We start from the raw sequence: 17,012 nt of genomic DNA on the forward strand, positions 1-17,012 counted from the left end.
CTGACTCAGGACTACATAGACATTTGATACGAATATTCAAATGAAGACGCCAGAAGCAACACGCCCATATATTGAGCCAAGTCTGGCGCTTTTGGGTCATTGGATAGGAATGATGTTATTGTTTTAACCTCAAAATCTTGATATCAAATATTTGCTATTAAGATCTAGATACAAATAAATTTTTTAAGGAAAGTTGATTCTCTTCACTAGTTTATTCTAAATAAATGATGGTAATTTTCAAGATTATGTCACATGTAGATCTTAATTAATTTCTATTTACATGCCAAACTATATATCTACTATAAATTTTAAAAATGAGGGGATTAATATAGAGCATTTTTAGTATCAAATATGCCCAATTAAATAGATGGGTTACCTGTGTGAACTATCAATTTTTTAACCCAAAATGCAAATTGTTGTAGTAAACAAAATGTATGTAATTAGCTTTAATATTTTACCATGCTAGCACTTAAATATCAAAACAAAAAGAAACAAGTAAAACTGACATTCTCAAATGTTAACTTATAATGTCTTCTTTGAGAAAAAATCTATCCAAAAACAGAACGTAATTGCAACAAATATTACATGAAATAATTGAAAGGGGAAAGAAATGATGCAGTACATAAAATGGAAATACTGTCCTATAGAAATGTTATTACAGCAAAGAGAGAGATAGGAATACACGAACACAAAAGCTACTACGTTATAAAAAAGAAGAGGGAGGAAACAAGAGACAAACGTATCTGTCTCTGGAGACCCCACTTAGTATATTTTCTTCTTTCCAGGGTTCATTGCCTCCTCCCTTTCCCTCATTTCTCTCTTTTTCTTCCTCCTCCTAACCAATCTATACAACCAAAACATCATCATATATGTACATGTTCATCACTGCATATCAGTAGGCATGTCCAGTTTTTACAATCACAACCTGAATTTCTCGCCAGCAAGAACTGCTTCTCCTCATATTACTACTACTAATCCAGATGCTGATAGGTGCTTCTTCTTGCTTCTTTAATCTTTGCTTAATGACTCATATCTTGTTTTGGTTTACTTTTCATCTTTTTCGACTGTTTTTATATATGTGGTGCTGAAGTATACATGTGTTCTTGGTTTATTTTAGTACACAGCAGTACCTGTCAGAGCTATTGCAAGAGCGTCAAAAGCTGGTACCTTTTATGCAAGTCCTTCCCATATGCACCCAACTTTTGAATCAAGGTCCCTTAATCCTTTTACTCCTTATCAACTTTTCTTGAGATCTGCTTATCACTCTATCTGTACACACATTAACAATTCTGTGCTCAAATGAAATTAAGTACTACTTATAACAACCTTCCATTATTGATTATCTAATGGTTCCGATGATATGTACTAGTATGACCGATGACTTATAGTTTTGTAACTCGTGATTTATATCCTGCTTTTTAGATGGTTTTTAGTTTTACATGAGCATATATATAATAATTATTGGTCTTGTGCCTTTTGTGCTTTGAATCTACAGGTTCTGGTTAGTAAGTGGCTGCTAAAGACATTTGGACTAGGAGTGTACTGTATTCCGTATGTTGTGGACCTTGTGATATTGCTAGATGTATTCTAATAGATGTTTCAAGAGACTTCAATCACTAAGTTGTAGTTTATAACTTGACTATAAAATCATATTTTTAAGGGCAATCAAGTTATGAAGAGTAAACATTTCGATTCTTTCTTTCATGTTGGGAAGATTCACATTGCATATTTGTACTACAAAGGAAGTTTATGTGTACGTCGTAAAAAAAACTATTGGTCTCAACTCTCAAGTATCCACATGTATCAGGATACTATGTGCTAATCTGCAGAACAAGACTTTGGATAAATATTTAATCAGTCTCCTAGAGTTAAAAATTTGTTTAGTTCCGTCTTACAAGTTTCCTATAGATGCAAGCCATTAGTTATACTGTTATGGCTTTGTCTCGTCAATCAAGAGATTTAACAAACAAATATCTAAATCGGTTTCATATTGTGAAGTTTTATTGTTCACATGTCTCAATTTACTCATCAGTATGTTATATATTGTCCACTCTTCCATAAAGCATATGTTTGATATACAAGGGATATGATTAGTTTTGACTTGTATCTAGAGACATTTTCCGATTCATATGCATATGCTTTTCATCCTTCTGCGTTCTAATATTTACTTCTGCAATATTTACAGAGATTTTGAAGCTTTCCAGATTGATCCCCAACCAAAGTTTTAGTGACTATGACCTAATGCAGCGTGGAAGCCCGAATCCATCAAATTCGTCGGAAGTACTTACTGACATTGGAGGAAAAGGGGTGAACATTTGGAATGGGAATGGCTGGAAAGGGCTTCAGCGTGAGGTGTGTACCAATTTTCTCAACTTCAAAAGCATCAAAACTCTACTTGGCTTTATACGGTCTTCTCTTTGACAAAATAATTTTAATTTATTGTGCTTCATGCAGTTTCCTTCTGTATTTTGTTAGATTTGTTTATCTTCAAATGAATTTTGCCTAGAGCAAAAGACATGATGCACAGTAAGCAAAAAAGAAAAAGAATCAATGCATACAATTGTAGGACAAGCCGACAATTGTATAGATATCCTATTCTTGTTGGGAGAAAAACTTACAGAATAAGGCAATAGACCTTGTGTTGAGTCGAAAAGAATCCTTTTAGTGGCATTCGGTTCTTTACCGCTTATGATAAGGAAAGTCGATAAGATACCTGTGTCTTGAGCATGAGATCAGGAACTTCCCCACGTGGGTTTTTAGGCGTGTGAGCATGTTTATCATTAATCAACCGAGACCACATTTTTTCTGTTAAGCATCTCATCTAAATGCTGACACGTCTCTCTTGAACCTCCTATACAGTTTTGGCCTTGAATTGGTCCTTTAGACACTATAATCCTTTGTCAAAATTCTTGCTAAAGTGAAGGTATCCGTCTAGAACAATTAGGTAATGTTGATGTGCTTACTTCTGTAAGTGTAAAGTTGATCAACTAAAATTTGCTTATGTATCTTCTTTTCTCTCGTACAAGAGTCCGGTTTTCTAATTCACAGACTTGTTTTGCTCATTGTCATCTATCTATACTGCAATATTTTCTTCTCTGTTTCTGGATGTTTTGGCTGTATCAGAGTGACTAGTGATGCTAAAATATTGACTTATTTTATATCAGAGAGTAGGTGGACCGCTAGGTATGACAAATGACTGGCAGGCAGCTCCAGGAAGCCCAAGTTCCTTCATTGTGAAGAGAATTTTGCGCTTGGATATACCAGTTGGTAATTATCCAAATGTAAGCTGTGTGCAATTGAATAGTATTACTTTACTTGGTTTTATTCTAAGCATGATCCTTTGGACTTATGAATATTAAAGTAATAATTATAACAAAATTCCTGGTTTATTAGTTCAATTTTGTTGGGAGGCTTCTGGGTCCTCGAGGAAACTCCCTAAAGCGGGTAGAAGCTTCTACAGGATGTCGCGTTTTTATTAGGGGAAAGGGTTCGATTAAAGATCCTGATAAGGTACTATTCTTTCCGGATCATATTTGGAATATATAATCATAATGACATTTATCAACAAATGTATTTAGGTCAAGCTTAATTCTAGCTTATCACATTTTGAAGTAACTAACGTCTTAGTGTTGATTTTGTGCTATTTCTTCCTGAAGGAGGAAAGTCTAAGGGGCAGACCAGGCTATGAACACCTCAATGAACAACTACACATTTTGATTGAGGCAGAGCTTCCTGTCAATGTCGTCGATGTAAGGTTAAGACAAGCACAGGATATCATAGAAGAGCTGCTTAAACCTGTGGTATTTAATATTAATCCTTTTCTTATTATTGTTTTTCCATTGCATAAGGTTTTCCAAAGACCAAAATACATGATTTTATATTGAATCCACATATTCATGCATTGGTAATTCTTGATCTATCCTTAACACATTTTTCTTTAGATAACTATTTAGATGCTTCCTCAAGGTACGTGGAAGCAAACTACGAAAGAATGATATTATAAAAGATAATCCGTAATACTTTGAGTACTTTGATTGAGATGCTGATCTACAGACCTCTAAAGATGATGTCACTTGTCAAAGTATACCTTAAGCAATCTTTTTACATTGCTTGAGAAAAAGTGCTGCAAGTGGTGTCTCTTTTTTTAAAAATAAAATAAAATTGAAACAACGGAAAAGAGGACATATAAGCATTTCGCTTATTTCCCTGAACACAAAAGTCCAACATGGAGAAATCTGGTGTGTATCTACCATATATAAAATGTTATTATGTTTGACCAACTGAATATTGCATTGAAGCAAGCTATTGCTAATTTTCCGTCCTTGTGCCCATTCAGAATTTCTATTACTTTAATAAAATTTCACCAAGTCTCCTGTTTAAATTTTGTTGCAGGATGAGTCTCATGATTTGTACAAAAGGCAACAACTGAGAGAACTTGCCATGCTAAATTCTAATTTCCGAGAGGAAAGCCCTCAGCCGAGGGCTAGCGTGTCTCCATTCAATTCAAGCGGGATGAAGCGTGCCAAAACTGGTTGGTAGAACTTCCATAGGCACTATCCTGTGGTTGAGGACATATTACAGAGGTGTCGATACAGTACCTCCATAATCTACAGAGATGCATATGATTCTGCATATTTGCCAGTTGATACTATTCGATGGGGCCAGCTAACAAGTTAAAATTGGATGAATGTTGAGCTTGGATGCAAGAGTGTTCAGTGACAAAACAACAATGCGAGAAAGATGTGGAGAACATCAGTTATAATTACTTTCTAATTTGTGACTGTAGGTGCTTGCTGTTGTCAAAGTAGACTATTATTATTGGATTTATTTGTTGATCACCATACATTATTATTGACCTAGTGTTGTGAGAGTACTGCAATAATGCACATGCAACAAAAAAACTTATAAATCTGTTTTGCTTGTTTCCCTTCTCGTTTTTTTGTTAATGGAAACATATCCTCGTCTGCAGTTTATAATTGCATGCTAAATAATACTCCCTCTCATTTTAAATAATTATAATTTCAATTTTTTTTCACACATGTTTAGGAGCTTTATCTAGTTAAAATTATTGTTTTTGAATATTTTCTTCTGAATAGAAATATCAATTCAATAGTTCAATTCATAAAAAAACAATTGTTGTTACCAGATCCCTCCGTCAACAAATTGACGCTAGAAGGAGGGGAGCTAATTAAGATCATAGTCTTGGGAAGAAAAGATGTCTGACAATCATGATGGAAGTTCTTATGATGGAAGTGATAGCAGATCTGAAGGAGAGGGTGAGGGAGGCTACACTCGCCATAAACCCTACGTGCCCAGAAACATAATGGATCCTCTGTGAGCTCCAGATGTGGGAGGAACACCACGAGTTCTCATCAGCAACGCTGATATCTTGGAGCAGTTGTATCGCATTGGGGACACTATGAACAATTTTAACTCGAGGTTGAGCACGGTGGTGCGTCACAAAACAAGGAGGGGTCGTCGTTTACCCCCCCATGGCCACGCCGTGGGGAAATCGCCCGTGGTCGAAGAAGATGCCCAAGATGTTCGCGGCCAGGCCAATGGAGGAAATCTGCGAATCACTTCGCGGTGCTTGAAATACTCTGATAATGTAGAGCCTATCGTGGAGCTTATCGATGAGGATACTGATGGAAGAGAGAGGCCTCGTATCGACAATCAGGTTGTTCCGCACCCGCATAGATCTGGACATATGATAGACGAGCGTCGTCGTGCGAAAAATATCCAGAATCAAGATGAGGAAAGAAGAGATTTTTCAACTCTGAAGAGGAGACTTGGCATAAGGTTGGAAGATGACGATTTGAGGACGTTGCTACTAGAATGACAAAAGGAAAGAAACGGTGGAGAAGTGAGTCCCCATGATACAACACGTGTGCCCCTACATGCGGCACCACGAACACGAGCGTGCCCTCCACGAGGAAGGTTTGAAAATTACGGCCGCACTATCCGAGGAATAAACGGGGAAGGTCGCGATACCAGCATGGAAGGGAGCCATATAATGGGAGATGAGAGGGCGCACCCTCAACTGAAGAATCCCCTGTCATTATTCCTTTAGCTTCTCACAGTACTACGGGAAATGGATCCAAGATGCGTCCTCATGACAGGAACGACGTCCAAATTCAAGAAAGGTTGCAAAATAACAATGAGATACCGAGACGCGGCCAGGAGGAACCTCGTGCACAAGAGAATGTTCAAAATCAAGATGGCGATATATCACAGCCATAGCCTCAGGGCGAGGGGCGACAAGATCCACCGGTACACCCGGGGGGTAACCAAGGGGAACAACAACAGGTTGTGGAACAACCCCAACAACTAAACGTTCAAACCATTCCTGGAGTAGGAACGTTCAATGTGGATGATCTTAAGAGGTTGCTCAACCATCTTGAACGAGGTAGGATTATAGCAACTGTGCAAGCCCCATCCCCCTTCTCTGCTATTGTAAGGGAAGCGCAGCTACCCGTTGGATACAGGAATACGACCAATGACTTGCACTTTCATGGAAATTCTGACCCCGTGGAATTCTTGGGATGATTCAACATTGAAATGAATGTATATCAGGTACCTGACTTAGCACGGTGCCGTCTTTTGGCAGCTACTTTTAGGGAAGGTGCTCAACAGTGGTTCTGGGGACTTGGCCCGGGGATTATCACATCATGGGAATAAATGAAAACCTTGTTTTTGACTCAGTTCCAAGCTTCGGTGAAGTATACGCCGTATGTTACCACACTGGCCAATGTGAAACAGAAAGAGGGAGAAAGCTTGACCTCATACTTCAAAAGGTTCAATGCAGAGTCTACCTTGGTGAGAGGCGCAACTGAAGAGACGCTGAAAATACTTCTTATAGCTGGTCTGCGCGTGGGAACATATTTCTAGAAACACTTGCAAGAAAATGACCCTATGTCGTTAGCTGATGTACTTGCGTAGGCTGAGTTCTTCAAGGAAATTGAGCAATCGCTTGCTGAGACCTAAAATAATAATAATACCAACAACTCAAAGGGCGAACTAAGAGGAGAGATAGGTCTGCGATTCCAGAGTATCGGCGGAATGCTCAGAGTCCTAATAGGGTGAATGTCATGAACGTGAGGAGAGAGTGAAGTCCACCATCGAATTATGAAAAGAGGGTGAGCAATTATACTCCCCTGGCGGCACCTATTGATCACATCTTTGAATTAAACAAGGACATAGGAATATTCAAGAAACCAGACCGCCTGACCTTATGGTAGAGTAGAGACAAGAAAAAATATTTCAAGTACCATGAGTCTACCGGTCACAATACCCATGAATGTCCTCACCTAAAGGATGAGATTGAAGAATTGGTCAAGGCTGGGTATCTGGGAGAGTAGATTGACAAGGTGAAGCGACGCAGAGGAAACGATGATAATGGGAAAGATGAAAGGCATCCCCCACAAGCAGACGTTGATGAGAAGCCAGCCGAGGTTAAGTTCCAACGAGCTGGGATTATTAGGGAAATTTTCGGAGGACATCCATTTATTGGTGATAGTAATCGGGCATTGGAGAAAAATGCTAGAGAGGCACGACATCTACCACTCACCAACATTCATAGCTTGGAGGATAGACCTCCGAAAATATTCAAAGGGGAGTCAGCTGATATTACGTTCAGGGAAAGAGAGTCAAGGTGGGTACATCATCCTCATAACGACGCGTTGGTAATAACTATGCTCATTGGGATGATGAACGTGCATCGGGTCTTCTTGGACAACGGAAGTTCTGCAAACATTTTGTATAACAACAAGTATAAATGACATGAATTTTGAAGATGCACACGTCTATGGTTTTAATGGAGAAACGGGAAGGGTTATGGGTTCGATTAGACTTCCTGTCACATTTGGGGAAGGAGCTCTGTCTGTTACTCAAATGATCGACTTCAAAGTGCTGGATCAGGAGTCCGTGCATAATGTGCTGGTGGGTAGACCTTGGTTGCGAGCATTCAGGGTGATAATATCGATACATCACTTGATGATAAAGTTTCCGACGCCTAACAGAGTGGGCAGCCTGAGAGGGTCACAATACGAATCACATGACTGCTATCACAAGGCTATTAAGGAATTCCACAGGAGAAGCTATGAAGGAAACAGTCTTCCCCATGAAGATGCGACGAACATTCAGGTGAAACCAAATGGAGAGGTTCACGCCATTATTTTGGGGAGGATTCGGAGGAAGAAGAAACTCGTATGACCAACACTCCTGCTTTGATACTGGGGAATGTTTCGAGGATTCGCAGTGTGGCGGAAGTCATGGTGAATCATGAAGGAGATATTGTGTAGAGGGAAATTAATGGAGAGAAGTTGAAAGGAAGGAGTGAGACCTTTAAAATCCTGAAAAGTAACCCCAAGGTAGATGCTCCTCAAAGGAAGGACACGCCCTCCATATTTGCAATGTCAAAGAATAATACTTCATTAACTGAGGACGCTTCCTCCACACTTGCAATGCATGAAACTATGCCTTGTCCTGAGGTTGATGCTCCTATTTGTAAGGACGCGCCCTCAAGTGCAAGAATGGAAGTGGAAGACCCCCGAGACTTTGATTTCGATCTGGATCCTAGGATCCCTATGCCTGCTGAGAAAACAGGGCCAGCTGAGGACACGATATCTGTTCCAATAGATAAAGATGATCCAAGCAAGATTTTGAAAGTTGGATCTCAGTTAAGTTATGAGATGAGAGAAAGGCTCACCCATTTTTTGATTAAAAATCTCGACGTCTTTGCTTGGAGTCATTCAGATATGGTTGGGATCGACCCGGGAGTAATGTGCCATCGTTTGAACAACTTCCCTAACTGCACGGGCATACGACAAAAGCGTCGTCCGGTGAGCGGAGAGAGGGCGATAACATTAAAGGAGGAGGTAGGTCGACTGTTGGAGGTTGGGCTAATTAAGGAATATTTCTACCCCGATGTGCTTGCAAATACGGTGCTTGTGAAAAAACCGAATGGGAAGTGGAGGACGTGTGTATATTTTACAGATCTTAACAAAGCTTGCCTGAAGAATAGTTTTCCACTCCTACGAATTGATCAGTTGGTCGATGCAATAGCGGGGCATGCCTTGTTAAGTATCATGGATGCATACTTAGGTTATAATAAAATTCCAATGTACAGTCAAGATTAGGAGCATACATCCTTCATCACCGATAAAGGGTTATATTGTTATATAGGGATGCCATGTGGATTGATCAACGCGGGCGTGACTTACCAACGGTTGGTGAACATGATGTTCAAAATTCAGGTTGGAAGGACCATGGAGGTATATGTAGATGACATGTTGGTTAAATCGAAGAAGGCGAATGATCATATCAAGCACCTGATGGAAATGTTCAACATCCTAAGGAGGTTCTGCATGAAGTTGAACCCGCAGAAGTGTGTATTCGGTATTGAATCAGGCAAATTTCTTGGATTCATTGTCAATCATAGGGGGATTGAAGCTAATCCTGCCAAGACCAAGGCACTAATAGACATGAAGTCTCCCACAAGTGTAAAGCAAGTGCAAAGCTTATTCGGAAGAATCACTGCGTTGAATCGATTTATCTCTAAATCATCCGACAGATGCAAGGAATTCTTTAAGGCAATTAATGTGGCAGGGAAAGACTTTGTGTGGACACCAGAATGTGAGGAAGCTTTCAGGAGGATCCAGGAGCAACTGGGGACCCCTCCCATGTTGTCAAAACCATTGGATGGAGAGTCTCTAATTCTATACCTTGCGGTTTTGGAGTATTCAATCAGCGCAGTATTGGTGAGAGAAGAGGATGCGCAGCAATTACCAGTGTATTATATGAGTAAGCGGCTGCATGATGCTGAGACTCGCTATAGTAGCATGGAAAAGTTTGTTTATGCCTTAATCCTCGCATCAAGGAAGCTGCACTCGTATTTCCAAGCGTATAGAATTGAAGTCCGTACAACATATCCTTTGCGACAAGTCCTTCACAAACCAGAATCGTCGAGAAGGGTGTTGAAATGTGATAAATGGAATTTTATACCACTTAGAACGTCTTGTAATGGCTTGAATTGGTGTCTTGAAATCAAGTATTTTATGTATTTGATGCGTTTTTCTAGTAACTTGTGTAATTAGGGGGATTTCATCATAAGAAGCTTAGGGAAGTACTTGGAACCAATTGCGGGGAGTTGTGCGAAGAAATCGGTAAAATCAGAAGCAAGAAGTGGAATTTTTCAAAAGGTGTGCAGGCGCCCGCCTGGAGACTGCAGGCGACCGCCTGGAGAGCAGGCGCCCGTGTGGGATTGGAGGCAGCCGCCTGGGGTCGGATTTTCAGATTCTGGATTTTGTAATTTGAGTTCTATTGGGCTTCTACAACTGCTGTTTCTTGTGGACTCTTATATAAGTAATCTTGGGAGACATTTTTACAACAAGTAACAAGCAAGGATCAAGTAACAAGGAGCGAAGATTAAGAAGACCGTTTAGCAGGAAACAAAGAAGAAGAGGAAGCATACGTTTATCTTGTGATTCTTTTAATTCGTTGTAACATTGGATGCTAGTTTTCTTTACTCTTTGAACCTTAATACTCTTGTGACGTACTCTGTTTTTATTAAGTATTTTTTAGTTTATATCGTTGTGTTATTATCATGTTTTCAAATGAACCCATGGTGACGATGGGTTCTATCATGGGCTAATCGTGATCATGGGGTCGTAGCGGATTTACTATGAATTTCTTTAGTTAATTATTTAATAACTTGGTATGTGATGATTGTATGATATCTAGCATAGGCTGTGCTTATTCGTCTTATATGCGTCACGAACATATAAGATAGCGTGTTAATCTCTTGTGAAGCGACAATGAATCTTGAGATTTAGAACTTGCTATGCTAGCATAGGTTCATGTATTGTATGCATGATTAGTGGGTAACTCTAACCGTTTTACTTGCCCTATGTAATCATAATGAATAACTTGCGCTTAAATCGTTATATTGTCATATTTTGTAGACATATAGGGTCTCAACATAATTGATGCCTATTCAACTTCTATCTTAATTGTGGATGCTTGGTAGAATGGTACCTGTGCAACGAAAGTTAGCTTTTATCAGTTTCATGTTGTTCGATTAATATCATCACCGTTACATGCTAAGGGTAATAACAATGACTATTGAATGAAGTAGTAATGAAGTTATGATCTCATGTGTGTTTAATATTGTTAATTGAAGTGTTAATTTAAGTGTTTAATTCTCATAGTTAATAATTAGTTAATCAACCTTAAGTGTTATTGTCTTGACATTGAAGAGTAATCATGCATTGGTGAGTAAGTGTTAATTAAATATATTTAATCAGAGTCTCTGTGGGAACGAACTAGAAATAATTCTATATTACTTGCGAACGCGTATACTTGCGTGAATTATTAGCGCATGCTTTGTGCCTAACAAGTTTTTGGCGCCGCTGCCGGGGACTTGGTGTTAATTTGTTTAGTTTATGTACATGCCATCAGTGGTCATTAGGACTCATTGATTAAGACTTGTTACTTACTATTTTCGGTTGTATTTCAGGTACTCTAGCGAGCGTTTATGCAAACACGTTCTCGCACTCACAAGAGGACTCTAGATACGGCTGAGGAGACAGATTCAGTTCTTGACATTCCGGAGAAGATAGATTTTGAAGATTCGGATAAAGAGAGTGAAAATAAAGAACCTGTAATAATGGGTGATCGTATAGTTCCAGCAGATCCAACTCTTATGGACTTTTATCGGCCTAAAATTGATGACATTTAGTCAAGCATCATTCATTCGACTATTCAGGCCAATACTTTCGAAATCAAGTCGGGCACTATTCAGATGGTGCAAAATTCTGTTTCTTTCGGAGGTGCTGCAACTGAAGATCCCAACATGCATATCAAGATTTTTTTTAGATATGCAGTACTTTCAAATATAATGGTGTTACTGATGAGGCTATCAAGATGAGGCTTTTCCTATTCTCTCTGAGGGATAAAGCTAAGAATTGGTTACATTCTTTACCAGCTGGGTCCATCACGACTTGGGAAGATCTTGCGCAAAAGTTTCTGGTGAAGTTCTATCCAATGGCCAAGACTGCAGCTATGAGGAGTGCTCTTACTCAGTTTGCACAACAACCAACAGAATCTATGTGCGAAGCTTGGGAGCGCTATAAGGAGATGTTGAGAAAGTGTCCACATCATGGAATGCCTAACTGGATGGATCACTGGGTTCTACAATGGTTTAGGGGCCCAATCTCAGCTCATGCTCGATGCAGCTTCTGGAAGCGCCTTGTGGGGACAAAAGCTATACTGAGGCCTATAATCTCATTGAAACTATGGCTGCAAACGTGTATCAAAATCCAACTCAAAGGATGATGCCTGGGAAGGTAGCAGGTATTCTGGAAGTTGATGCAGCTACAACTATCGCAGCGCAGCTCCAAGCGCTGTCTATGAAGGTTGATTCTTTAGCCAACTATGGAGTCAATCAAATAGCTATTGTCTGTGAGCTTTGTGCATGCTCTCATGCTAAGGATCAGTGTTCTCTTCTTAATGAATCTGTTCAGTATGTGAACAATTATCAGCGACCGCAGCAGCTTGTGTCAGCTAATTATCATCCTAATAACAGAATTCATCCCAATTTCAGCTGGAGCAACAATCAGAATGTTGTTCAGCAACCATATCAGCAAGCTGTAAGTAAACAATTTAATCCACCTGGATTCCAGCAACCTCAGCGGTATACTCAAAGGCAATCATATCCTCAACAAGGAGGTACTGCTCCACCTTCTAGTGCTGATTTCGAGGAGCTAAAGCTGTTGTGCAAAAGTCAGGCTATTTCTATCAAGACCTTGGAGAATCAAATCGGTCAAATAGCTAATGGCTTGCTCAATCATCAACCTGACACACTTCCCAGCGATATTGAAGTGCCAGGAAGGAAGGAAGCTAAGGAGCAAGTCAAAGCTGTCACTTTACGGTCTGGAAAAGTTGCTGAAGCTGAAAAAGCAAAGGATGGAGAAGCTGAAGTTGTAGATAAAGAAGGAAAGTAAAAGGAGAAAGAGGGGGAACCGAGGAAGACTACTGTTGAACACACTCTGCTTGAGGGTAATACAGGGGAGAAACAACTCTATCCTCCACCACCTTTTCCTAAGCGATTGCAAAAACAAAAGCTGAATAAGCAATTCGGTAAGTTTCTAGAGGTGTTCAAGAAACTTCACATCAACATACCTTTCACTGAGGCTTTGGAGCAAATGCCTAGTTATGTGAAATTTATGAAAGGTATTTTTTCAAGGAAGGTGAAATTGGATGATCTTGATACCATTGCTCTAACGGAAGAGTGCAGTGCTGTGCTGCAACAAAAGTTACCTCCAAAGCTTAAGGAACTAGGTAGCTTCACCATTCCTTGCACCATTGTCAAGTTGTCATTCGACAAGTGCCTTTGCAATTTGGGAGCAAGCATCAATCTGATGCCGTTGTCTATCTTCAAAAAGCTGAATTTGCTTGATCCGAAGCCCACCTACATGTATCTACAATTGGCTGATCATTCTATTACATACCCACGAGATATCATGGATGACGTGTTAGTAAAGGTGGACAAGCTCATCTTTTCTGCAGACTTTGTCATTCTAGATTTCGAGGAAGATAAGAAGATTCCCATAATCTTGGGAAGACCTTTCTTGGCTATAGGCCGTACCTTGATAGATGTGCAAAAAGGTGAACTTACTATGAGGGTGCAAGATCAGGATGTAACATTTAATGTATTCAATGTGATGAAATTCCCTACAGAAGATGAGGAGTGCTTGAAGGTGAATTTGATTGATTCTGCAATTACTTCAGAACTTGATCATGTGCTAAGGTCTGATGCCTTAGAAAAAGCCTTATTGGGGGAATTTGACAGTGATAATGAGGAAGGCAATAAGCAGTTACAATATCTAAAATTTTCTCCTTGGAATCGAAAGCTAGACATGCCATTTGAATCTCTTGGTAATACTGATCTCAAGAATGCTGAGGGAAAGCTCAAACCATCTATTAAGGAAACACCTACTTTGGAGCTTAAACCATTGCCTGAACACTTGAGGTATGCTTTTTTAAGTGATGCATCTACTTTTCCTGTTATTACTGCCTCTGACCTTTCAGGTAGTGATGAGGACAAGCTCTGGAGGATCTTGAGAGAATTCAAATAGGCCATTGGATGGACTATAGCAGATATAAAAGGGATCAGCCCTTCATACTGCATGCATAAAATTCTGCTAGAGAAAGGTAGCAAGCTGACTGTTGAGCAACAATGAAGACTTAATCCAATCATGAAAGAAGTGGTGAAGAAAGAAATTCTAAAGTGGCTGGATGCAGGAATTATATATCCTATTTCTAACAGTTCTTGGGTGAGTCCCGTGCAATGTGTACCTAAGAAAAGAGGTATTACTGTGGTAGCAAATGAGAAGAACGAGCTCATCCCCACTCGAACAGTCACAGGATGGAGGGTATGCATGGACTATAGGAAGTTGAATAAAGCCACGAGGAAGGATCACTTCCCTCTTCCATTTGTTGATCAGATGCTTGACAGGTTGGCTGGTCATGAGTATTAGTATCTTCTGGATGGCTATTCGGGCTACAATCAGATTTGCATTGCACCGAAAGATCAAGAAAAGACTACTTTCACTTGTCCATTGGGCATGTTTGCTTTTCGCAGAGTTTCTTTTGGCTTATGTGGTGCACCTTCCACTTTTTAGAGATGCATGATGGCCATATTCTCTGATATGATTGGAAAAATGTCGAAGTTTTCATGGACGACTTCTCCATCTTTGGACATTCATTTGATGAATGTTTGAATAATCTCCGTTTGGTGCGAAAAAGGTGTGTGGAAATCAATCTAGTGCTAAATTGGGAAAAATATCACTTTATGGTGCAACAAGGCATCATTCTTGGGCATAAGGTCTCTAGCAAGGGCCTTGAGGTGGATAAAGCCAAGGTGGGAGTCATTGAAAATCTTCCGCCACCCATTTCTGTTAAGGGAATCCGTAGTTTTCTTGGTCATGCGGGTTTTTATCGGCGTTTCATCAAGGACTTCTCTAAGATATCTAAGCCGTTGTGCAACTTGCTCGAGAAAGATGTGTCTTTCAAATTTGATGATGAATGCTTGGCAGCATTCGAGACTCTCAAGAAGAGTTTAATAACTGCACCAGTTATTACGACACCTGATTGGAAAGAACCTTTTGAGATGATGTGTGATGTAAGTGATTATGCAGTGGGAGCAGTTCTTGGGCAGCGTAAGAATAATATCTTTCATGTGGTATACTATGCTAGTAAGACGCTAAATAGAGCTCAAATGAACTACACCACTACTGAGAAGGAGCTCTTGGATATAGTTTTTGGTTTCGAAAAATTTCGATCTTATCTACTTGGGACAAAGGTGACAGTGTTCACTGATCATACTGCCATTCGCTATCTGGTCTAAAGAAGGATTCGAAGCCTAGACTAATTCGTTGGGTGCTATTGCTACACGAATTTGAGTTGGAGATCAAGGATCGAAAAGGTACTGAAAATCAAGTAGCGACCATCTCTCTAGATTGGAGAATCCCGATTCTACTGCACATGATAGGACATTGATCAATGAATCTTTTCCGGATGAGCAGTTATTCGCAGTTCAAGAGGAAGAGCCATGGTTCGCAGACATTGTGAACTGTCTTATCAGCAATATAATGCCTCCTAATATGAATGCGGCTCAAAAGAAGAAGTTTCTGCATGAGGTGAAGTGGTACATGTTGGATGAACCATATTTGTTTAGACAAGGAGCTGACCAGATCATCAGGAGATGTATCCCATTCTGTGAGACAGAGGGGATATTACGAGATTATCCTTCCACAGTTTATGGTGGACATTATGGTGGTGAAAAGATAGCAGCTCATATTATTTAAGCAGGTTTTTTCTGGCCCATGTTGTTTAAAGATGCACATCAGTTCGTTTTAAGGTGTGATCATTGCCAAAGATTTGGGAATCTTACTAGAAAGGATGAGATGCCTTTAAATGTGATGCTTGAAGTTGAGGTCTTCGATGTTCGGGGAATCAATTTCATGGAACCATTTATCTCATCCTACAATAATCAGTACATCTTGCTGGCAGTTGATTATGTCTCGAAATGGGTAGAAGTCAAGGCTCTACCAACGAATGATGCGAAGGTAGTGTTGAGTTTTCTTCATAAGCAGATATTCACAAGGTTTGGAACGCCACGAGTTATCATAAGTGACGAGGGGTTGCATTTTTGCAATCGTAAGTTCACTTCTATGATGCAACGCTACAATGTGAATCATCGCATTACTACTTCCTATCATCCGCAACTAATGGTCAAGCTGAAGTGTCTAATAAAGAGATCAAGCGCATTCTAGAGAAAGTTGTTTGTCCTTGTAGGAAAGATTGGTCTTTAAAGCTCGATGAAGCTGTTTGGGCTTATAGAACAACATACAAGACTCCACTTGGGATGTCCCCGTTTCAACTTATCTATGGTAAGGGATGTCATTTACCTGCGGAGCTTGAGCATAAGGCTTATTGGGCATTGAAGAAGTTAAACCTTGATCTACATGCAGCTGGGAAGAAGCGAATGCTTCAGTTAAATGAACTTGATGAATTTCGACTTCAAGCGTACGAAAATAACAAGATGTACAAGGAAAATGTAAAAAGGTGGCACGACAGGAAGCTATCTCCTAAGTCATTTATGCCGGGGCAACACGTTCTTCTATTCAACTCTCGTCTCCGACTTTTTCCTGGAAAGTTGAAATCAAGGTGGTCTGGACCATTCATCATCAAAACTGTGTTTCCATATGGAGCGGTGGAAATTTTTGAGAATGATCCGGGCCAAGCATTCAAAGTAAATGGTCAGAGATTGAAGCACTATTATAGGGATACGACAAACTGAGAAGTGGTTAGTGCCACTTTATTGTCAACTTGATCGAACTACTCTTCGTCAAGCTAATGATGTAAAAGAAGTGCTTCTTGAGAGGCAACCCAAGATATGAGACCACAGGAACCCTTAGAATTTAGTACTCTATCCAAAAACCTAAAAAAAA

The 17,012-nt window shown here is 39.8% G+C and overlaps 1 protein-coding gene and 1 non-coding gene across 2 annotated transcripts; one reads left to right on the plus strand and one right to left on the minus strand.

The window, feature by feature from the left end:
* The first annotated feature begins 718 nt into the window (after positions 1-718).
* Positions 719-4,932, plus strand: LOC141707578 (KH domain-containing protein At3g08620-like). Its single transcript, XM_074510806.1, has 7 exons — positions 719-990; positions 1,118-1,212; positions 2,186-2,352; positions 3,165-3,281; positions 3,394-3,510; positions 3,657-3,800; positions 4,393-4,932. Exons 1-7 carry the CDS (start codon positions 902-904, stop codon positions 4,537-4,539), a joined length of 876 nt encoding a protein of 291 aa, XP_074366907.1. The 5' UTR covers positions 719-901; the 3' UTR covers positions 4,540-4,932.
* Positions 4,933-12,057: 7,125 nt separating this feature from the next.
* LOC141709651 (small nucleolar RNA R71) lies at positions 12,058-12,164 on the minus strand. Its single transcript, XR_012570216.1, has one exon. It is a non-coding gene; the product is annotated as a small nucleolar RNA R71 (small nucleolar RNA).
* Positions 12,165-17,012: the final 4,848 nt, after the last annotated feature.

The sequence above is a fragment of the Apium graveolens genome, chromosome 2 (genome assembly GCF_009905375.1).
Source record: "Apium graveolens cultivar Ventura chromosome 2, ASM990537v1, whole genome shotgun sequence".
Taxonomy (NCBI): Eukaryota; Viridiplantae; Streptophyta; class Magnoliopsida; order Apiales; family Apiaceae; genus Apium; species Apium graveolens.

Bases quoted from the DNA above. Each gene is read 5' to 3' on its own strand.
- LOC141707578 (XM_074510806.1), top strand. From the start codon at position 902: ATGTCCAGTTTTTACAATCACAACCTGAATTTCTCGCCAGCAAGAACT. The intron at 3,282-3,393 runs GTAAGCTGTGTG...CTGGTTTATTAG, and splicing joins CAGTTGGTAATTATCCAAAT to TTCAATTTTGTTGGGAGGCT. The intron at 3,801-4,392 runs GTATTTAATATT...ATTTTGTTGCAG, and splicing joins AAGAGCTGCTTAAACCTGTG to GATGAGTCTCATGATTTGTA.